This window comes from Cryptomeria japonica, chromosome 11, assembly GCF_030272615.1.
Source record: "Cryptomeria japonica chromosome 11, Sugi_1.0, whole genome shotgun sequence".
NCBI classification, from domain to species: Eukaryota; Viridiplantae; Streptophyta; class Pinopsida; order Cupressales; family Cupressaceae; genus Cryptomeria; species Cryptomeria japonica.
The window spans coordinates 693,905,270-693,929,324 of NC_081415.1; the positions used below are offsets into that span (position 1 = coordinate 693,905,270).

The window sequence follows — 24,055 nt, forward strand, 5'->3', positions numbered from 1 at the left end:
CTTCCACATGAGTTCATACGTCATCTATGCCTTAATCAGGAGCGTTGAGTACGCAGGACTACCTCACAGAGGAGTGATTGGAAGAGGACCCGGCGAGGTCAGAGTTTGTGAATCCTATACCTACTTGCATCATCCACCAGGGAAGAACTACAAGTTAATCAATGATACTTTCACGATGAACATCACAAGGACGTTGCAAGGAGGGATTCACAACAGATTATCTCAGGATGCCCAGGAGTTAATCAAGAGGTACGGTGCTTGGTTCATTCAGTTTCCCAAGTTCACTTACATTAGAGTGTATGGATGTCCTTTACCTCCATACATGTTGCCGAGATACCCGACAGACAGGATCGTGTTACTTGAAGTAACAAGGCAGTTGGCAGCATATGAGAAGGCATTCAGACACAGACATCAGAATGGAGTTCAGGTACCTATTATTTTGGGTAATTCAGTTGAGGTATGTCCCAATGTATCAGCCATGGATGACGCAGAGAGGGAGTTAGCCTTGTATCCTTTCTCATCTTTTGCTTGGAGGAATAGTTTTGATCCACATGGACATTTAGAGGAGACAGTCGGTAGAAGATTTAGACATGAGTACCAGATTGAAGATTTTATGATGAATCTCCTAGATGATCTCGAAGTGAAACGAAAGATACATTCTAGATTGCCTTTGGATTTCATCAGGAAATGTAAGATTTACAGAGTGGCCGACCAAGCTCAGGACAACGGCAGGCACATCCAATCTTCATATGATAGAGAAAGCAAAACAATAAGTTTGAATTGGAATGAGCCCGAGGCCGTGGATTTAGATGAATTGATGGCACCAGTCTTGTCTTGTACTCGCAGATGGGTAGACGTTCAACATCAGAAGTTGAGAGAACAAGGCATGGCCATGTCTTTTACTTTGGAAGAAAAGCCAGCCGAAGGTGGAGCCAGTGTTAGTGAAGGCAATCCTAATCCTAGGAATTCAGGTGAGGGTAACCTTCGATGTGCCAGTGAGGGCAATCTCCATTCGAGAGGTTCAAAGAGAAAGGAAAGATCAGAAAAGAAAGAGCCTTCCAAGAAAAAGCAAGGTGCTAACAAAGATCAAACACCAGGTACTTCTTCCAGGCCAGAGGATAGAACAGTTCGAGTGGAAGAATCCATGGAATCGATGGTACAGAATGATAGACAGGAAGAAGAACAGGCACAACATGTTTCATCCGATGGATCTCTCCAAGACTATGATTTAGATAATGATAACGAAGTAACATCTCCTCCCAGACAAGAAGAAATAGTACATAAAGAAATTCAAGTTCAAGAGACAAGATCAAATATCCCAGATTGGTTGAAGGAAAGATTGACTAAGGTGATCGTAATTGAGGACGAGGACAGTGCAATTGATTTAGAGAGCCTCGTGGGACGTTCACATATGACAACAGAGAAGAAGAAGGCTATAAAGATGTCCAAGATGATTCGAGATGAGACTGGATCTAGAAAACTGCAGATAGCTACACCGGCAGCAGACAAATATGAGGGTGAGATCCTAGCAGAGGACTATCATATACAGACTATTGAGTTAGGACCATCCACAGCAGAGCAGACTTTAGATGATGCCACCGACACATTTGAGGCATTGAAGGATAAGTTTAGAGAAGAAGTAGAAAAGAATAGAAAGCTTGAGAAAGAGGTCGGTGCATGGAGGACATATTTCAGTCACATCAATGAACCTTTGGGACGTCAGGATCCAGTTAGATCACCATTGCAGGCATTGCCCCTTCAATCAATCAATGAAGCAGAAAGATTCAGGAATATGGTCCAGCGTACATGTAGTTGGATGGATAGATCTCACACGGTGGCCATTGAGTTTGTTACAAGGATGTCGAAGATCACCCATCAGGCTATCCAAGTTTTTGAGATAATCCACAGATTGATGGCAACAGTAGCTGCATTTGCCCATACCAAGGACGTTGTCATCCCTGTCTTGAAAGTTATAAGACATACATCCAGAAGAATTTTAGCACAAGAGAAGATCTTGGAAGGTGATTCTCACAGTTTGTTTCAGTGGTCAACCTTACTCCATATAAAGAGTGTTCTCTTTGAGGACATCAGTGTTAGATGTGGTCAAGTTGAGGAGGTGATCAATCCGATCCAGGACAGAGTATTTGAGGTACTTCGTACCATTCTTGGCAGAAGGATCGAGGTCGAGACAGATGTGGATTTACAAGAATTTGAAGATAGAATCAAGATCATCTTTCGCAAGGACGCAGATGTTACAGATGAGCAGTATGATCAGATGTATGCTACCATGCTCCTGATTGATAGAACGAAGGAACTTGAACCTACTTGGGACACAGCTCTTCTAGATGCATTTGATCAGGTTATCCACTTAGAAGAGAGTATCAAGAATCTTCCCGAGATTCCAAGCACAGAAATCGAAGGAATCGTGACAAAATTCATTGCATATGCTAAGAAAGAGAATTGGAAAGGGAATAAGATTCTAGATGAAAGGTTGTTACAGATGACATGACATCTTATTTCTCATTGGTTGATACCTCCTAGATTTTTGTGCCAAATTTAATATTTGGCTATGTATTTAATATTGTTCAGTAAAAAGGAGGTCATTTGTAACAAACCCTAATTAGGGTTTAGGTGTCATGATCTTGTCCATTGATTTACTTTCAATCTGGACCTTTCATTGTAACTGGGGATGCTATTTATACCCCCATTTTCCATTTCATTTGTAATAGAATAGTCAATAGAAAAATAGAGAATAGAGTTAAGAGTGAAATAGAGAGATTAGAGTTGTAAGCAATTTTTATTTTGTAGCAAGATTGAGTCTTGAAGAGAGAAATTCAAGCAATTGTTGTATATGATGACTTGGAAATCAATAAAATATTGAAGTTATGGTGTTTTGTTGCAAATTTCTTAAGTTATCTTCATGGTTGTTGGATGTACTTGAATCACGCTCAATCAAAGTAGTTGTTAATTTGAAAGACTAAGTGTGAGATTTGATATTTGGTAGGATTCGCTATCCAAACCACTAGCTTCTTGCTGATTGTAGGAACGCCTTGTGTGGTCGACTGGAAAACATTTTGAGTCCTTAACCTTCAAGCATTTTCGCATCTAGGAGATGTACTTTCGTAGTAGTGTCCTCGGTCTTTGATGCATTGAATACCATTATTACCTTAGAAGATCGCACTAATTTCAATTGAGTTGTTACCTTATGGCAAAATTGAAGTTAGTTGAGTCTTGCCAAATCTCATTCATGCTAAGTCGTTCATAGGGTTAGACTAGACTTCCTTAAACCCTATCTTTTTTCATTTTTTTGAAAGTTCCTTTAGATTAGTAAAATCTTCGAGCTTTTGAATCCGTAAGACGCCTTGAAGGAAACAGCAAATCACATCATACCACTAAAAAAGCTTGTCCACACGTGGAGACCCCACTAAAAGAACCTTGGAGTCCATCTAACTGATCCTTTTTGCAGATCTTCAGCAGTTAGAGACTATTTTCTCAAGAGAGGATAAGATGCCTGTCGGTATTTTATTCTGTGTATGATTGTGTACAAAATACACGTCAACAGGTTGCAAGCTAAGTGGGTTTAACCTTGGAGGGAACTTCGTGGTTAAGCACGCTTGAGTTGGAGTAGTACTAGGATGGGTGACCTCTCGGGAAGTCCCAATGCTTCACCCCTATGAGCATCACCTAGATGCAATGAGTGCTAAGTGGACCATTCATTCTCATTAGAGATGGGTTCTCGTGAACCTCTACTCATGAAACATGGGTCAATGAGTTTGACTCAAAAACTACACAGTTGAACCCTGACAGCAATATCATAGCTTGACTTGCTGTGGAAAATACCTCCTACTTATCAATTGACGAGCTAAAGGGGACTCTATAATGAATGGTTCATAAGGCACAACACTTGTTGAAGGTTTTGCAAATGGGGTTGCAAGCTAAGTGGGTTTAACCTTGAAGGGAACTCCGTGGTCAAGCGCGGTTGAGTTGGAGTAGTACTAGGATGGGTGACATCCCGGGAAGTCCAAATGCTTCACCCCTGTGAAAATCACCTAGATGCAATGAGTGCTAAGTGGACCATTGATTCTCATGAGAGATGGGTTCTTGTGAACCTCTACACATGAAACATGGGTCAATGAGTTTGACTCAAAAACTACACAATTGAACCCTAATAGCAATATCATAGAGTAGATATTACTCCTTCAAGACTAATGTTTACCTTACTTAATTTAAACACCATTCTAGACATATTCTTAGGCAAACTATTCAAAAGTATTGTTTTGGCATCATCATCTTTTACTTTCTCATTAATCCCAACTAGTTGATTTATGAGAGAGTGAAACTTGCTTATATGATTTTCCATTGTTGTACCTTTATCCATCTTCAATCTATACAATATTTGCTTCAATGTTGTCTTGGCACTTTCTGCATCAGATCCGAAAAGCTTGTTTAATGACTCCCCAATTTCCTTTGCTGACTTCATAAAATCCACATGGTGTAAGTAAGCTTTTGATAAGCCAAGGCCAATAGTCCCCAATGCTTTTTGATTTTTGATAGTTCATTTGAATCAGTTAGAGAGACTGAGTTGGGTTTAACACCATCCAAAAGATCTTTTTCGATCAAGTGCAACTGCATCTATAATTGCCAAGTATGAAAGTCTCACCCTTCAAATTCTCGATGAAATTTAATTTTTCCATGACTACCCCTTAATCAAAAGAAAATCAAAGGTGTTGGGCTCCATCGATAATGGACCTTGATAATAACACTTTTTACAAAGACAAACTTACTACTACTTATGAGCTCAACTCACACATCGACAAACCTAGACCAATTTAATAATAATAAAAACAATTAGACTTCAAAGTAAAAACAAAATCTATAGACGTAGACCGAAATCCAGATCTGTATTGACATCAAACAAATATAATTATATCTATATCAGAATCCAAATATGTACCGAAATCCAGATCTGTATCGACATCAGATGAATATAAATTCACATCTACTGGATTCTTGGCAAACAGATGTGGTGGGATATGATTGTTAAAATCCAAAACCAAATACGACATAGCTAGTTGAGGGGGCATGGGTGAAATCTTTTGCCCTACCCAAACAAAACACATGGCAGGGATGGTCCACGTACTCATCAGGTGGCGCACCAAGCTTGTCGGTCGGGAAGCGCTTTAGTGGATAGGGATCCCTAGCAAAATCCAAATCTGAATCGGTATCCGAATTCCACTTTCAATTGTCTTCAAGATTATTCACCTCAACTACGCCAAAACTAAAACCACAATGCAAATGATGACCGTCGCTCTGCTGGATGCCAAACTTGCTTTGATACCATATTGGATTTCAGAGCATTACACACAAACAAAACATTGTATTATCTTCCCCTTCTCAAACCACTCGACGCAAATCATTAATAGGAAGGTGTCTTCCACAAATTTCTCCATGTAGTATTACCCAAATCTAGAATTAGTGAGTTGTTTAAAACAACTCATAACAATTATAACAAAATTTATACTAATAATATATTTCCTAACAATTTGGAAGCTTATGGGAAAACTCAAAAACTAGCCAAGAGCTCACGGAATAATATTGCATAACAATGGGGACATTACAATCCTCTTAATGACAAACAAAAAACCTCAGAGTGCTTTAATTTTTGGCCTTTGCCTCATGTATTAATTTTGTCATTGTTACATCTCGAAGCATGTGGATAAGTACAATATCAAATAAACTCAACTTAAAGTTGGTATTTGACCCTCAATTTTTAGGGTTCAATGTCTTAGTGAATGGTTGGACTTTGTGGATGCGGTAGTGAGAAACTAGGGAATATGGATCTGCTTGGTCTGCCAAGGAAATAATCAGTAACCATTATAGTAACATCCGTGAATTTTTCTTCCCCTCCTCCTATTGAAAATAATGGTATCATTGAACTTGATGGTTTATCGGATACTGCTTGATTTGCCAATCTTATGAGAACCGGTGACACTAAACGAGCTGCCTAAGATGGTGCAGTCATCAATGAGGTGGCATTGGCTACTTGATTTACCTCAATTTTCTGGCTGCAAGTGATTCTGTGAAGTCCTCAGTTCATTACTCAATTAAGTGTGCACTACGATCTAAATGCATTTTTAGCTCTACTGATTTTGTCAGTTTCTTCTTTTCTGCTTGAGCGTCTGTTGTGATAGGATCACAAAAGTATTCTCAATCTTCTTTGTCCTTTTTATCTCTACAACCAATGCAATTTCTAGGGCTTTCACCCTTTTCTCCAACTTGGTTATCCTCTCCTCTTTCACCTTCAGCGCTGATATCTTCTATATCACATTTTTTCCCTGTCTTTGGCTCAATCCTAAATTTAATCATCATATTCATTTCTTGGTTGTGCTCTTCCACTAATTCTGCATCGACGTTTTTGGTGCATGGAACTACTCCTGATGTTCAGCATGCAAGTAATATGCTACTCAAGGCATTTTTGTTTTGTTTCAGTCCCTCTTTTGTATCCAATGAAGTGTCAGACTGATGCTTTGCAAGTCTGGGAGCCTATCTATGTATACATCAATTCTTTTTTCCAGTTTATTCTCCACATTAAGCTGATTATATTAATTAGTAGTAAATAATGATAAATCAAAACGGTGTTATGAGTAAAATTCTAGAAAGGGATAAACAGTCAAATATTAATTGTATAGAAGAGTATTAAATTTGCTTAATCTTTTCTTATTACCCTGTGGAATGCATTGGGTGGAATCTCTCTGATCTACCTTTAGAGATAAACTAGATGTTTTTGAATTGAGCCATTTTTATTTTTTTCAACTTGTCACAATGTGATACACCATGGTAATCTCCACCATTGACATCATCATAACACATAGGAATCCTATCCATGGCAACTTCTCTCTTGGCATGCTGATTAACTACTTTATAAACCATAAGTCAGAACTAGATGATCCTCCAATTCTCACTTGCACTAATACAGTTTGTGGATGGGACAGCCAATTACATGGCATCAGTGATTTGTATTTTCTAGGAAGCCTACTCAAAAAGATGTACCACCAAGTGTAATAATTGATTTTTGAAGTTCTAAAAATGCTCAACTGGATCTCTCACCATCAGTTGATGCAATGAAGTTTTTGTCAGATGTGGTCACAATTCAACCATAGGCTAGTCTACTGTAGAGACTTTGCAGAGGAGACTTTTTATCAATAGCTAGCAACTTACCAACAATTTTCTCTTCTTCCCTCAATGCGTAGAAATTAGACCAATATCATCAAAGACAATATTTTTGTACATGGTTGGTTCAACCCTTGTAACACTACCAGTGGCGAGTTATTAAAAATGAGATTAACATGTAATATCCCCAGCTGTTGTAAGGCGGAAAATGAAGGGAATATTGTCAAATGATGGATTGACAACCTGCTGTTCTAGTTTTCTATCTGTATAATCTGCGTGTTATGCAGTCTGGACAGCTAGTATAACTTGCGTGTTATGCAGTTTTTACTTGGCATATGACTGATGAAAAACTTCAGAAACAAGAGTGTTAACCTAGAATATTCCTTGCTAAAATAGGTGTGAAAATGGTGGAATCCAACTCAAGAAATATTGTCAAATGCTACACATACAGACACTCAGTTTGCTGGTCTGAGTTTTAGTCTCATATAATATTGTTTTAGTGACTACACAGCATCAAAATTGACTGCAAATGATCCCTGCGATGTCTAGTCTTGAAGTATAATGCACGAATAACTTCTATTTAACCCCACCAATGCATATACATGACTTCTATAGGACAATTGTGCAGTTGCATTTGGCATGCAAACTACAAACATAATGAATATAGATATAAGATCATATAGAGAGCTGCGACATCAATCTCCTTTATTATTTGCAATCATCAATTACAATGAACAAATAGTTACTTGGACTCTTATCATTCAATAATATTTTCAGATTAATGGCATCTACAACAGCAATATATATATAAGATCAATGCATTACAAATCCATTAAGAACCTGGTAGGACAAATCGCCCTATGCTGGAGATGAAGTAGCAAGCAATATCCACTGAAATGGAGACCTCAAAAGTGCCAAATAGATTTCCTCTCAAAATCGCCCCTGTTCAGGATTGGTTTCAGACTGATAACAATTAATTGGCAGCAATTTAGTCACCTTTCAATCACTAATCTTCATTGTTGACCTTCCCCAAGGAGAGCGCTATAGTCAAATGATGGGTTTGATGCTCAAGCAAAGTGATAGAAGCAAAAACGTGGGTAATGGAGGTCTGGTTCAAAGTTCAAACTTGTCTCAGACCTGATTTGACCCCCACAACCTCCTTATTTCTCCTTCCAAATGCTTCTAAGAGAATCACCTTTCTTCTCCTGATATGTAGATGCAAGTGTGGATCAAAATGAGCCCTTGTGATATACAATTGTGATATCACACAAGCTGATTGTAATTTGAAGTTATCTGAGAATAAACTCAGAAATGAGCAAGTGCTAACAGCTCCTTGAATGAATTGGAATCCTTAAGCTTTTACAATGTCTTCAACCACTTCTCAAAATCGAACTTAAGCAAGGTTGGCCCTTGGCCACAATTCAAACACAAATGAGATGACTGAAGTATCACCTCCTCAAATGCAACCCTTCAAGAGATCTTTCACTCCCTCAGTTATGCTATCAATGGGAGTTTTCGTTCCCAAAGACAAAGATCTGCAGAAACCCCTTGGCTCCACAAAACTAAATCAATATCAAAATCAATTTCCAGGCTGATTAGAAGATGAGCTAAACCTCCTTTATACTTTTTTAATCCATCATCCAGAAGCTTCTAGAAATAATATTAATTCACTTAAGTGACTTTATGATATAATATTAAATTAAGTCACTTTATTAAATTAATTAAATATAAAGTCATCTTTTAATTTTTAATTTATTTGATAACTTTATAAATAATTAACTTAATACTATTAATTAAAATAATTAAATAAAGCTATCCATAAAATAACAATTATTTGGACAATTTAACTAATTAAATTAATTAATTATTCTTACTCTAAAAATGGGGACATTACATAACACAAATGGATGGTACTACCATAGTAAAGAAACTTGTAAGGAACATGTGAGTAGTAATGTGGTTAGCAATACCAAGAAGTTTGCTAGAAGTTTGCTAGAATATTGGAGATAGCTAGGCTCGAGCTGCTACCAAGAATTTAGCAAATATAATCTGTAACTTCATACGCTGTGGTTTCACAGGAGAGTCGTACCATCATTGTTGCTCTTGAGTGGTTTTGAAGTAATGATGGGATATCACTTAACACTGATATCATGCTAAAAATCATAAGAATCAGTTGCATGCTGATTATGTGTTTATGGGTCAGATATTAATATGCATTTGTTTTCAGCAGATTCTTTATCATTGATGTATTTCCAGGCTTCATAGGTTTGCAGTTTTGCTGCTTCTAATTTGACTCCACATCTGTAACCATGATTTGAACACTTTAGGTTGAGAATGCTCCTCATCATCTAAAGATGCCTAAAAGTACTTTCTACTTTAAAGAAAGTACTTTGAGCATTAAATTTGCAAATACAACATTGTGGAATACCTCAAGCTTTCTTTATAAAGTACTTTGAGCTTTCTTTATTAAGGCAGAGAATTTATAATTCTCCTTTACCATTATGGGGTGTTGCTTGGAGAAACAACAAATAGCAATACATATGTCTCAGAAACACTTGCTGTAGGCGAGGATAGAATGTTGTTGAATTCTCTTAAAGGACAATTTAAGAATTTTCAGGTCCACCCAATGATGAATGAGACATGCTATTCATCAAATCCTTCAATATGCTCGATGTTCCAGTACCCTGTCTACAATCTCAATTAACCTATGTGGTACAATCTGTACAAGGGGTTAGTGAATACTTGTTCACACTGTTTTTTCCAAAGAACATGGCCTGGCTCTGAGCAATGGAAGGAAAAGCATATCCAGTATCAGTAGGTCGAATTGATTAAGGTCTTGTCTTATCAAAGAATTGAAACAAGTATCAACTATGAAGAGGGTTGACATGTTCGCAGTTTGTAAAGGAATCTAGTTTCTTGCAAGTGTTCAAAAAAATTCTTGTGGTGATCTACTTTTGATTGGTATTTGATGAGGACTTCGATACAATCTACTACAATGGTACAGAATCTGCAATTTGGTTGTTACAAAGGATTTTGCTAGCAAAAAGTGCTATTATAATAGTTCACTGAAGGACACAGTTGAATTTCATGTTTAGTGAAACAGGAAACTAATTAAGATATCATTACAGAAGTCAGAAAATGAGATCAAACATAAGCAAACATGAACGCTACTGAAAGTAAAAGGAAATTTGTTTAACCAAATTCTTGAGACAACAATGACTATCAATTATATTCTAACTTAAATGACGAATTTATTACAATTGTAATAGGCTATAGTTGATCGTAACATGTATGTTACAGTGACTATAGTTGATATTTCATGCATGCTTTTTGACAATCCCAGGCTCTGAAGTTCTTTTGCACTGAAGTTTCAAAGTCAGTTCTAATATTTTTTTAATAATGGCTGTAGGTGTGCCTGTATAAGAGTGACAGCTGTAATAAGGGCTACTGGCCTTTTTTCATAGAGGATACATTCTAATTTTTTGTACTGAGGCTGCAGTGTAGCGAAATTTTATTTTGAAAAATGGTTGTGCTTAAAAACTTATTACCTTGAAATGATTGTTTTTATAACATTAAAAAAATGGCTGCTTTGGCCCTTCATACATTTATAAGCATTCCAAAAGGGAGTAACTAAAGTTGGTCATTCTGATTTGTTATATGCAGGTTTACAGCCATGAAAAAGCTGCTAGACACACTGGACTAATTCCCTTTTTGCTAGGAAACTTGCTTTCCAGTATTCCTTTTTTGTTTCTCATCTCCAGCTTGTGTTCGGTAGTCATTTACTTCTTACTTGGTCTGAGATCAGATTTCAGCTTGTTTATGTATTTTGTTCTAAACTTCTTCGTGTGCCTTCTGATAAATGAAGGCATGCTCATGATTCTCGCTTCATTCTCACCAAATGTATTCAAAGGCATGCTGACCATGGTTTTTCTTCAGGTGGGCATTATGCTATACAAATCATTATACTCATGTACTGTTAAAGTTAAGTTGCTTGAAGGTGTCTCAATGTTATTGTTCTCTGTCTCTCTTTCCTTAAAGTTATTTATTGATTGTCAATCAAATGTGTTTTGTAGATTATCATGATGCTGGTTGCAGGATATTTCAGACTGAGAGATGAACTCCCAAGGGCAGTATGGAAGTACCCACTATCATATTTGGTGTTCCATACATATGCGATTGAGGCAAGAATGAAAATATTTCAACTAATTGTTTGTAATTATTCACCTTATTCACTTTCTTATTCTCACACTTATTTCTAATGTCCAAACTTGAAAATTAATGTTTAATATTATGCACAGGGTCTTCTTGAAAATGAATATGTAGGAGTATCCTTTGCTGTGGGACAAATTGGATCGATTTCTGGAGAAAAAGCTCTGCGGGATTCATATGATATTTCAAGCTCAAGGAATGCCAAGTGGATAAACCTATTGATTCTTGTTATCATAGCTCTTGGATATCGATTAATCCTATTTTTATCCCTTTATATGGGAGAAAAGTGCAGATCTTGGCCCTACAGAAGTTACAGAGAAAACAAATGCTTTGTGAATTGAGATAAAGCACAAATTCCATTGTTTATAAAATTTATTCTAATAAAAAGTAAGCTAGCAAAGAAGTGCTTGATCTTCTTTTCCCTCCCTTGAAAAGGACAGCTAGATTCTCGGGCAGTATAAATGTTATTTGGTAGATATGGTAACCCAGGCTCTTTTGAACCTTGGTTATGATCTCGAGTCTGCTTTTATTATAAATGTTACATTTGTAATTAATGTAAATTCCCACAGATCTGTTCACTGCAGGAGCATCCATCTTCCCAAAAATAAATTTAATCTTCTGCAAGGCAATCTCTGCAATTCTGATATATTTTAGCACCCAATTTTATACAGTTCCTGCTATTTCACAATGAGCTTTCGAATTGTACCAGGTTTGGTTTTGATCTCACGGTCTATCATCTTCTTTTTGGGGATGTGAATGAAGTTATTTATTTCTTTTCTAGTCTCACACAAAGTTTCCATCTTAAGCATGTATAAATGCTTACAAGTCCAGTGTAAATAATGCAATTTGTAAATTGCTAATCATGGCAAATATCATAGACAGAAAATTCTAATTAATTTTCAGTATTTACTTAAGCTACATAGTCCCGTGGCTAAAACACAAAATTATATATTGTTCAAAATAACTTGTGTTGGCACTGTACATATAGAATGTGAATAATGTTCAATTCACATATACCGTTCCTTTCAAATCGGCTTTGCTAAGGAATGCTATTGAACAAGTATTATGACTCAAGTGATTTATATGCTTCGACTTGTCTGTATAAGTACTCATTGTGCATCTGGAAACTTGTTGCAGCTTCAACCGAGCTAGTTCATTTACAAAAGTTTTCAAATTGGAAAAGCCAAACAAATGGATGATTGGAGACAGCTACAAAGAATTCTGGCATACGTTAAGTGTGCCTGCTATTGTTTTCCTTATGGAGATAAGATACAAGACAGCTTTGATAAGGATAATTCTAATCTTTGTTGAGAATTTGAATATTTTCAAAAAAGATAAGGATGTGTGTACTAAAGCCATAATCAATAGTTTTTGTAAAGACGTGAATTCTGTTGTCCCTTGAGTAAAATGTGAGGCGTCAGAGTTTCTAGCTTACATAGGGTGAGATTTTGGTTGCAATTCAATTGTCATGTTCTTTAATGCAGGGGAGAGGACCCACTAGTTAAGTGGGAGGTGCGTGTTCCAATAGTTGTTATAGCAACTATTGATTTAATGCCTGATATTTGACAATATCGGGTGAGATTTTGGTTGAAATTTTATTGTCATGCTCTTTGATGTAATACAAAGCCATCCCTTTCAAAAAGTGGAAAAAAAAGGGAAAGTCCCATCAAATGAGAATAAATGTAGAATTTGATGAATTGTACACAATTTCAATACATCTTTCAATTCATCAAATATGTAAGTAGAAGATGTTATGCTACATACAAGTATTCGATAATTCACCTCAAAATGAGTGATGCTAAGGGTTTTATTATTGAGAGTGATGCAAGGGATTTATTATTCTTTTAGTCTATCCAGTTATAGTGAAACATTTCCCCACCTTCACACGTCTCTTGCATGAGAACTTGGGCTCTTTAGCTTCTTTATCTTTATAGCTACTATTTTACTCTAGGTGTTGTCTTACACGTGAAATCATTTTAGGGAATCCACTGTTGAGAATTGCCAGGCCTCATGACACATCTTCTTCAAGCATGTTGTTGGGACCTTGAACTCTTTAGCATCGTGCTCATTATGATCAAGGTTTAGTTTTTGTTTTAAGTGTGATGCATATATTCTTTTTTGGATTTCCTCAATTTCATCTATTTAGAAATGATTAAGGATGTGGAAAATATATGTAATGTAAAAATAGGAATAAAAATGAGTTTTAGATGCAAGAGAGCTGGTTATTTGATGCAGGAGCATCATCGGTTCATAGCAATTTTGCATCAACCAAAAACATTTTCCTTTCTGTTTTGCTTTTTGCTTGCAGTTTCAGTTTTCCTTTCTGTGTGTCTTGGTTCACCAGATCTTGTGGAGTTGGATTCTACTTGAAGACTTGATCATCTTTTTTGCTTTTAAACCGCATTGCATTTGGATCATTTCCAGCAAGATATTGCTATCGGTTTTCTTGACAATTTCCTATTACAAGTTGACAGTTCTTGTTACCGGTTGCTTGGTCCTATTTTGGTGATCTACCAGAACCCCTTCCAAAGCTTGCGGAACCTTGGGCGTTGATTCCGATGTTCCTTGGTGCGTGGCCGACCTTTTCTCGCGCTCTTCGTTTCATCCTTCGGATTTTCCGAAGGAATCTCTTGGCGGAGGCCGACCTTGTTATTTTACACGTTAGGTCTTTTTCTTTGGGTTTTGATCCCTTTTGGGCCGATTGGATCCTTTGGATCGACACACACACACACACACACACACACACACACACACACACATATAATTTTAATTGTGCATTAGAATGTAATCAATTAGAGAATCAAGTAGCTAGACTGTGCATAGAAGATAGATCTCAACATTCAAGGTCTTAGTTGTGACCTATTCTGTATGTTCTACCAAGTTTGTGAGCCAATATGTTGTAATCCGATTGTTATCAGTTAATTGTAATCCATTTTCTTGCAATAAAACAATCTGTTATGCATTGCCTTCATCATATCTTTTTTGTTTCCGTTGTGTTTACTCTTGCAGACAGGACTGGATTGATCTCTTAGAGGTCCCTCCTCATCGGTGACAGCTTCAAGTGGTATCAGAGCGAAGTTTTATTCTGGAGGTTGTGTCCTGAAATTTTGTTGTAGGGTGGTGAGTTGTGGATCCGACTTGCAGTAGCAGATGACTAGCGTGAATGATGGCACGAAGAGGAGCTAGGAATGGTGGAGCACGTGGGAATGCAGACCCTGCTATGATGGAGATGTTGCGAGGTATAGCAGCTCGGTTGGAAGCCGTGGAGACAACTCAAAGAAGAGGCTGACATATTGAAGATGTAAGTGAAGATGAAAGAGAAGAAGCCCCGACAGAACAAGCAAACCTATTGGTGGTTGATCCGGACGAGGAAAGGTTTTTGAGGGTTTTGAGTAGGGTGAATGCTAAACCTCATTTTACCCCACCTGAAATATGATGGGAAATTAGATTTGGATGAATTGATGGATTGGATCTCGGAGATGGAGAAGTATTTTAATTTTGAAAACACTACAGAAGAGAGGAAGGTGATATATGCCTGTACTCGGTTGAAAGGTCATGCATCTCTTTGGTGGGAGCATTTGCAAGTCGATAGACATAGAAGAGGTAAAGAGAAGATTAAGACATGGGATTGGATGTTTGCTAAGTTGAAATTGAAGTTTATGCCAGCTGATTATCAAGTGAATTTGTTTCGGAAGTTGCAGAATTTGAGACAGAAAGAATCTAGTGTGAAGGAGTACACCGAAGTATTTTACAAGTTGACTATTGGATCCAGACATGTTGATGATGAAGTTGAACAAGTTCCAAGATATTTGAATGGATTGCGGATGTCTATACAAGATGAACTCAATTTGATCAAATTGGAGAGTGTTGAAGAGGCTTACCAGTAAAAGGCAGAAGAGAAGTTAAACAAAAGACATGAGCAGAGGCAGAGGTGAAAGGTTTACCAGAGGAAGATTTCAAGGAGGAAGAGGAACCAATACAGATCAGAGCAAGGACAAGGAAGTGAACAAAGAAACTAATTCATTTCGGAAGGATGATAGAAATTTCTACCGGAGGAGAGAACCAAGATGGTTACTGAAATGAGAATTTTGGAAGACAAGACGAGGACATTTAGAGGAAAAAAATTAAACAAACTAATTTGCATTATAAGTCAATTGGGTTGAGTCTAATCGACAATTAGGAAGTATTAGAAGGGTATATTATATACGGTGCTACAGTTAGCTACAGTTAATTGATTATCTAGTTACCAACTTCACAATTTTCGCTCAATAAGGTTGACTCTCCAATGGGGTAGTATTGTTTTGTTTACCTTTATTATTATTTAAAAAAAATTTAAAACCTTATAATAGATTATTTCCATTAATGAGAATTAAGGTAAGATTTCAAAACAGTGCATAAAGAATATTTGGACGTCTTCCTCTATAGCAGTTAAGATATGCGGCTAATGAATAATTTGTAAGTTGTACCATTGTGACAAATTTGGGATTTTAGAAGACTTATATTTAGTTGTAACAATCCTTGACTAATACAAGTTCATACACAGAAGATTTGATCAATTAAAATTCTGAAACATATGGAAAGGAAATTAAGACAATTAAGATATATATATATCTATATATATATATATATATATATATATATATATATATATATATATATATATATATATATATATATATATATATATATATATATATATATATATATATATTATTTCAGGGAGTATTAATTTTTCTGTCTATGAGGGATGCTTATGGAACAAGGTGCTTGTTTATGGGCTAACCAGGGAAGGGTGATTTTTTTTTCACCTCCCCAATAGGTTTATGATGACCATCATAATTATTTATTTTTTCCCCTGCCATAACGCATGTAGTTAGATCAACCAGGATGGGTTGTTAGTTCTACATGAATGCACATGTTCCTTTCCTGCTAGTTGGTATCGACTTACTAGAATACTCCGTCGCAAGAGCTTATCAAGATAACCAAGAAGCTTATGCTTCGTTTGGTTGGGCGAATAAAACGCCTGGGTCATATGTCTGTCATCCGGTTTGCGAGAGAAGGTTATCCAGGGCAACAAAGACGACACATTTGGAGACAAAATCAGAGAATTTAGATAAATTTTGTGTAAATTATATGATATAAATTGTGTCTTATTTGTAAATTGACTAGAATGGTTGCATGAAAAGATTATGTAAAAGACCTACAAAGTCCATGATGTAATGCGACAAAAAGTCGCCATGCAATGTAACTATCAAAAAGAAAAGAAAGAAAAACTACTAACATAACCCACTAACATGCATGATTTACTTTTTGTAGATTTGATCTCTTTTTTGCATGCATACATGTTCATATTTAATTTTCAGTTAGTTGATACAATTATGCATTTTGCATGTTAATTTATTTCGTAAATTATGCAACCGATTTACTTCTACACATGTTCACACTTAACTCGAAATCGTTGATAATTATGGTTTATGCATGTTACTTAATTGTCATGCGCACTTTACTTCGCTTTGCTACGTTGCATGCGATCCACATGTTAAGTACCACATGTTAGACATGAATTATATGGATGTTAAGTTCCCTTATTTTATTAATTGCATGTCAGTTAATGTAAATTTCATGTGTGCATTAATGATGAATTGAAGTTAACTATACTTGTGAGTTACTATAGTGGATTAACTAGGGTTAGGACAAGCAGGTCCTTACATTTTGGTATTAGAGCCCTAGGTTCCGCACTAGGACATCAAGTTCACCACTCTAGATAGTAAAAGCTTGATTGCTTAAAATGTCAATTAGGTAGTGTATGAGTGTAAATAGAAAACGTTATCACTAGTTGTTACTTTATGTGTATGATTGTTGATCACCCATGATGTTCGTGTAACACTTGCTTACATAACATAACCATAGATAATGTTTGTGTTGAGTGATGCATTAAATAGCACTAGTATGAGATGGGGTGATTAAATTATACTTGTACAAATGCAAAGGTGAGTATGACCCCTTTTAGTGCCACATTAGTGCTTGATTAAAAAACTTTGGTAATTAGTAAATAAATCACTTAGACTATTGCATATTTATACAGTAATAGTGCTTTTGTGATTATTTTTATAGCATTCATAAATAAACACCTCCCTTAGAAAGAAACTATATAGTCATATTGAATTCAAAATTTCCCCACTTAACCTTATATTCTTTAGTGGAATACCCTAGTAAATTAGTGATTAAAGGGCAAGGGTCTTCGCTTAAGTTTGAAATTGAATTGTTGGAACCTTAGCACTGATTCTTAAAAACATAGAAGCCTTAGGTTCTCAATTTTGGTCTCATCCAGAAGTATGATACTATCAATATCATTATGAAAAGTAATATGTGTATATATTATGCATGACATCTTAAAAGGAGTAGAGGGAATTATTTTTGAAGTCACTAGCAATTACATAAGAGTAATGGAATTACTAAGGATAAAGAATTGCTAGATATTTAGTGATAGACAAATAAATTTGTATTAATTAGTAAATACATGACCTAATGCACTTGTGAGATTCAAATAAATCATGTATAATTTAAGAGTTAGTAAAAGGGAATTGATATATGTATCAAGGTTAGGAATGAATGATTGAGCAATTCTTGTACTAAGGTTACACAAATGATGTGATTGCCTTTAAAATTCTTGATCAAGAATGATTAATAGATGTATGTGTTGGCAATATGCTAGATTTGGTTAAGTGTTGTTATTGATGTCAACATTGTATCCCGGTTGGATATGGTTCTGCTATCTTGGTTGGACCTATCCCAGTTAGACTTGGTGTTTATCTTGGTTTTGGCTATGATTATGATTTGGTATGATCTGATCCCTGGTTTTAGTTTTGGATGATTATTTAGGATGGTTATATGCTTGTCATATTCTGTTGGTTCATGATATGGTGCTTCGGAAGCTATCGCTCATGTTCCCAGTTAGTATTTCCTGGTACCGGTTAGCTCTATCGGTTAGCGATATTTGATGATTTTGGTCCAACTTATGGAAATAGTTTCTAACATGTTGAAGGTGTTTCTTGATCGTGTCCCAATTGTTTGATGGCTTCGCATTGGCTGACGTGCTGATATGGTGGTCCTATTTGGATCCGGTTAGATATTCTATGTTATTGGACTGAGGGTTTCTACTGGTTGGTGAAATGTGTTGGAGATTGGTCTCACCGTGATTTTCGGCGGATATAATTGTTTGAGAATCTGATTTAGGTCCATGCTATGTAATGTAAATCATAATATTGGTTTGGTGATGTCGTGTGATGTAATTTTTGTAATTATGGCTTTATGGGTTTAGGGTTTAGCCGACCTTATCATAAGGTTGATGATTTGTATTTATAGGTGAATTATTCATGTAATTTTGATATCAATGAGATCAATGGTATGGGATGGCATCGAAGGTTATGTTTGCATTATCAGAGGAAGGTTTATGTGCGAACAATGATATATCATTTGATAGAAGGTTTTTGGTGTTGCAGGGAGGACATCTGTGCTTAATCGGAGATGTATCAAGCATTAGGAGATGTTATTTTCACAGTTCATTTTTTTTCAGATTGTAGTCCAATGCTCTTGTAGTTTAGTGAGATTTCTCTTTTGTGATGAGAAGTGAGCTCTAGGTGGTTGGCTTGATTGCAAATGCAATCCCCATTGTTATTATTTCACATACTACTGCAAAAGTATTATTTGATTGTGGGTAGGGTTTCCCAACATGGTTTTTCCCTTTATCGGGTTTTCCATGTCAAAAATATTGGTGTTGTGTGTGTTGTGCTTTCATGTTTCATCTTTCATTGTGTTGGTTTCCTTGTGCTTCGGTATAAAGGTTATAATCTGCAACAGTTTTGATTTCTGACAAAAAACCGATTCACCCACCCCCCCTTTCAGTTTTCTCCCGGTATCAGATATGTCTAGCAATTAGTATCAGAGCCTGGTCCTCTCTGCAGAAGCTTAGCCGCTTGAGGAGATATGATGGCATCAACATCTAGTTCTACATTTAATCCCTACCAGAAGGAGAGTCCTAGATTTGATGATACAAATTACAAGATATGGAAGGAGTGAATGAAGATTCATCTGAGATGTCTTGGAGATGAAGTTTGGGAGATAGTGGAGAAAGGGTATATACCTCATGATCCTAATTTTGGAACACTGACACCTGCTGATGAACATAAGAGAGATAAAAATGATGTCAAAGAGAAGGAAGCATTACTAAGTGCCCTATTTGATGAAAATTTATTGAATGTCATAGAGTTGGAGAATGCAAAGAAGTTCTAGATAAAGCTTGAAACTCTTTGTGAAGGTGACCAAGTAGTAAATATTGCAAAACTTGAAGGTTTCTGGGTGAGATATGAAACTTTGAAGATGGAAGATGAGAAGATAAGTTTTTTCATGGATAGAGTGAATGAGATTGTCATGAGAATCAAATGCTGCAACAGATCAGTTAGTGAGGATGAGGCTGTGTCAAAGATTCTAAGAGTTCTACCTCTGGCTTACAAGATGAAGGCTACTGCAATTAATGAACTCTGGACAATGTCAAGTATCCCTATTACCAGAGATACATTACTTGGGAAATTGACTGCTTTTGAGCTTGAGGAACTTGGAGATCAGAGTGCTACTAAAACAAAGACTGCATTTAAAGCATCTACTTTCGGTAAGAAAAAGATAGATTGGAAGGAGTTATATGCTAAAGATTTGAAAGATATTGAGAGAGAAGACAAAGAACTTGAAGAGTTGGAAGCCCTAATTGCTAGAAGAATCCCTAAAGGACCGGTCGGAAGTAAGTATGAAGGGAAAGTACTTTTAAATGTTTTTCATGCAATAAGATTGGTCATTTTGCTTCTAGATGTCTTGAGAGAGCTGATAGGAATCAAGAAAGATTTATGAGGAATTATAAGCCTAATCTAGAATACCAGAGCAAACCTAGATTTAGAAGGAATAAGGATAAATCATGTTATTATGCCGGTGATGATGATCTTGGTATTACTGATTGTAACTAGGAATTCAAGCATAAGGTTCATAACACATAAAAGCCAACCACAAAGCTAAAATGTTATGAAATAAATCGTGATACATTCAATGAAAGCATAGAAACAAAGCATTAAAAGGAAATGCAAACCAAACAAATGCTCCTTCTATGTTATTCCATTGTTCTTCTTTCTCCTCCAAATTGGGCTTGTGTGGATCTCACCTACAAGTGCAAAAGCATGAAGCAATATTGATTTTGTCAGCATGAGGATACTTGAAAAGTGGTTTTTTCCAAAATGATTGAGAAAAGGCATCCAATTTATAGAGAAATTGGTAGTATGAACGAGGATGAGAAAAGCAATTTGATTTGAAAATGACAAATTGATTCGAAAAGAGAAGGCTTATGACACCTTCTATGTCATGACTATGATGAATTTCCCATGCAAGGTGTGAGGACAAGTTGCTATGTCAAGAGTTATGACATGTTGCTATTTTAACACTTATGACAAATTGAGAGGATCATGCTTCCAACTTATGACAAAGGAAGCAAAAATATAGGAGCAACTAGAAGAGGATAATTAGTGGGAAATTAGATTTAGCAAATTAGAAAATGAGGTGGAAATTAGGAATTAGGAAATTAGGAAAAATTAGGAAAATGGAAATGAGGAAATAGAAATTAGGTGACATTAATTAATTATAAATTTTCATTTATTAATTAATTCACAAAAAAGGAGGAAATTATATTAGCCAATTAAATAAATATTTAATTATGACAAGATGAGACTTAGGATTTAAATAAATTTATTTAACCTAAAAGGGAAATGATGAATAGGATTAAATGAACAAATCATAAAACCCTAAAAGATAAAATAGAAATGAAAGGACTATCAATTAGGTCATGACAATAAGCAATTAATGTAGGTTCAATCATGATTTTGGTTGATAAAGGACCAATGTTGATAAATGACAGATTGACCACGATTGACAAGGAGATTAAATTGATAGGTGCCAATTGATGATGACCAATGACTAATCGATCTAAATTGACGAGAGATAATGATTGACAGACGCCAATTGATAAGGACCAAAGACTAATCGATCCAAATTGACGAGAGATAATGATTGATAACATATTCAACATGATCCAGGATGACTTATAATTGATCCAAGATGATAGGAGATGATAAAGACCAAGGACAAAGCCTTAATTTGACATGACAAAGGGTTGACGATGTCCAAATGACATGATAGGATTGATTACGACCAAAGAATGCATTTTGAAGATGATGTCAACAAGACCTAATTGAAAATGTGAGAATCATAGTTGAAGGGGAAAGAAATGAAGAAGAAAGACAAGATGCCTACAAATGATGAAGATCAAGTGCACGACATAGAAGAAATGTAAATAAGATGCAAAAACCCCAAAAGAATGTTACGCGGACATGTTAAAGTATGGCACCACAAGCATTAACCATTTTTAGATACCCACACTGATGATGATGATGATGGTGATGATGATGAACCTGTAAGTGGATCCGGTAATGGAAGCTCCAATAAAGATTGGGTCTTTATTGCTATCAAGGATGATTCTCTAGAACCTCTCATTAAAGCAACTCATACTGAGGAGAAGGCTTTAACTGCTAAAATTGAAGAAAAGGATGAATGGGTTATTGATAGTGGATGCTCACATCACATGGCCGGTGACGAGAGGAAGTTCTTAACTTTGGAAGAATTTGATGCCAGACTAGTTAGATTTGGAGACACCAAGGCATGTAGAATCAAAGGCAAAGGAACAATATCCTTGGATGGTAAGACTAATATTGGAAATGTTTATTATGTTGAAGGATTGAAGAATAATATTTTGAGTGTAGGATAGATGGTGGATAAAGGATTTCATTTGCAATTTAAAAATGGTAAATGCAAGATTATCAATAGATTTAGATTGGAGATTGCATCCGTAACTCAGACCAAAGGAAACATCTTTCATCTGAACTCTGGTGAGAAGGATTACTTGATTTCTTAGATTGATGAAAGCTGGTTATGGCATAAGAGGACGTGTCATGTAAACTTTGATTGCATAGTCAAGATCAGTTCAATACAAGTTGTCAGATATTTTCCCAGGATTGTTAAACCTCATAATTCAGTATGTAGAGAATGTCAAATGGGTAAGAAATTTAGAACTTCTTTCAGAAGCATACATGATAGATCTAATGAATTTTTTGATCTTATTCATATTGATCTATGTGGATCGGCAAGGACTAAAAGGTTTCAAGGTGATGAATATTTTATGTTGCTTATTGATGACTATTCTAGAATGATGTGGGTTGCATTTTTCAAAGAAAAATATGAAGCTCTTGAGAAATTCAAAATTTTCAAAGCTATGGTTGAGACAGAAACAAGATTGAAGATAAAATGCTTAAGATCAAATCAAGGCGATCAGATCAACAACTTTTGTAAGAAGCATGGAATCAAAAGACAATTTTCTGCACCTACAACTCCATAGTAGAACAGAATAGTGGAAAGGAAGAACACAACTATCTTAGATGCTGCAAGGACAATAATGATGGAAGCCAAATAGCCTAATATCTATTGGAGAGAGGTTAGCAATACCGCTGTACTCTTTCAACAGAGTACACATAAAAGGTGATACCGGTAAGACTCCTTATGGATTATGGTTTGGTCATACTCCTACTGTCAAATATTTCATAATTTTTGGAAGTAAATGCTATATTAGAAGAGATGATGCATTAGGAAAATTTGATCCTAGAAGTGATGAAGGAATATTTTTGGGTTATTCCACTAAGAGAAAAGCATATATATGTTATAACAAAAGATTGAATAGGATAATGGAAAGAATAAATGTCAAGGTGGATGAGCAGGATAACAATCATATCAGATCATATGACTATGGACTGGAAGATGAATTTGTCAGATCAGAACCGACAGTGCAAGAATCAGTTTAGAGCATAGATCCAATTGCTCTGGTGACACCAAAAAATTCCACAGTGACTGATGAAGGGCATAAAGAATCAGAAAGTCAAGACATTCAGAAAACACCCAGGTATGTGAAGTTGAATCATTTTGAAGATCGGATCATTGTAGATAAAAGGAAAAGTGTGATGACTAGAAGAAGGTTAGCTACTGAAGAGGTATGCTTAATTTCTCAAACTGAACCGACATCTTTTATTAAAGCAAGTAAAGATGAGAATTGGATGAAAGCAATGGAAGAGGAACTAGATCAAATAGAAAAGAATAAGACTTGGGAATAGGTTCCTAGACCTAAAGATAAGAATATTATTGGAACTAAATGGGTTTTTAGGAATAAATTAAATGAGGAAGGTCAAGTTGTGAGAAATAAGGCTAGATTGGTTTACAAAGGTTATTCATAGGAAGAAGGATTTGATTATGATAAAAATTATGCTTTGGTTGCAAGAATTGAAGTGGTAAGACTATTTCTTGCCTATGATGCACACAAGAAATACAAGGTATATTAGATGGATGTCAAATGTGCATTTCTGAATGGAGATCTTGAAGAGGAGGTCTACATTGAGCAACTTGATGAATTTTATTTATCAAAGGACAAAGACATGGTTTGCAGATTGAAGAAAACTTTATATGGTTTGAAACAAGCCCCTAGATGATGGTATGCTAGATTAGATAAATATCTTTCAAAGATCGGTTTTAGCAAAGGTAA

General features: G+C 35.9%; 1 protein-coding gene across 2 annotated transcripts in view; it reads left to right on the forward strand.

Moving 5' to 3' along the window:
- The window catches only part of LOC131038090 (ABC transporter G family member 3), a 145,014-nt gene extending 132,944 nt beyond the window's left edge, over nt 1–12,070 (forward strand). The window contains exons 9-11 of one of the 2 annotated variants that reach the window (XR_009359528.1): nt 10,834–10,941; nt 11,036–11,106; nt 11,244–11,351. Coding sequence is in view for 1 of the 2 variants with exons in the window: in XM_057970397.2 (XP_057826380.2) it covers nt 10,834–11,106; nt 11,244–11,351; nt 11,469–11,720 (633 nt within the window). In the remaining variant the exon portion in view is untranslated. Of the gene's footprint in view, nt 1–10,833; nt 11,107–11,243; nt 11,352–11,468 lie in introns of those variants that run through there. The other variant, XM_057970397.2, reaches the window with a different exon arrangement.
- The last annotated feature ends 11,985 nt before the right edge of the window (nt 12,071–24,055 follow it).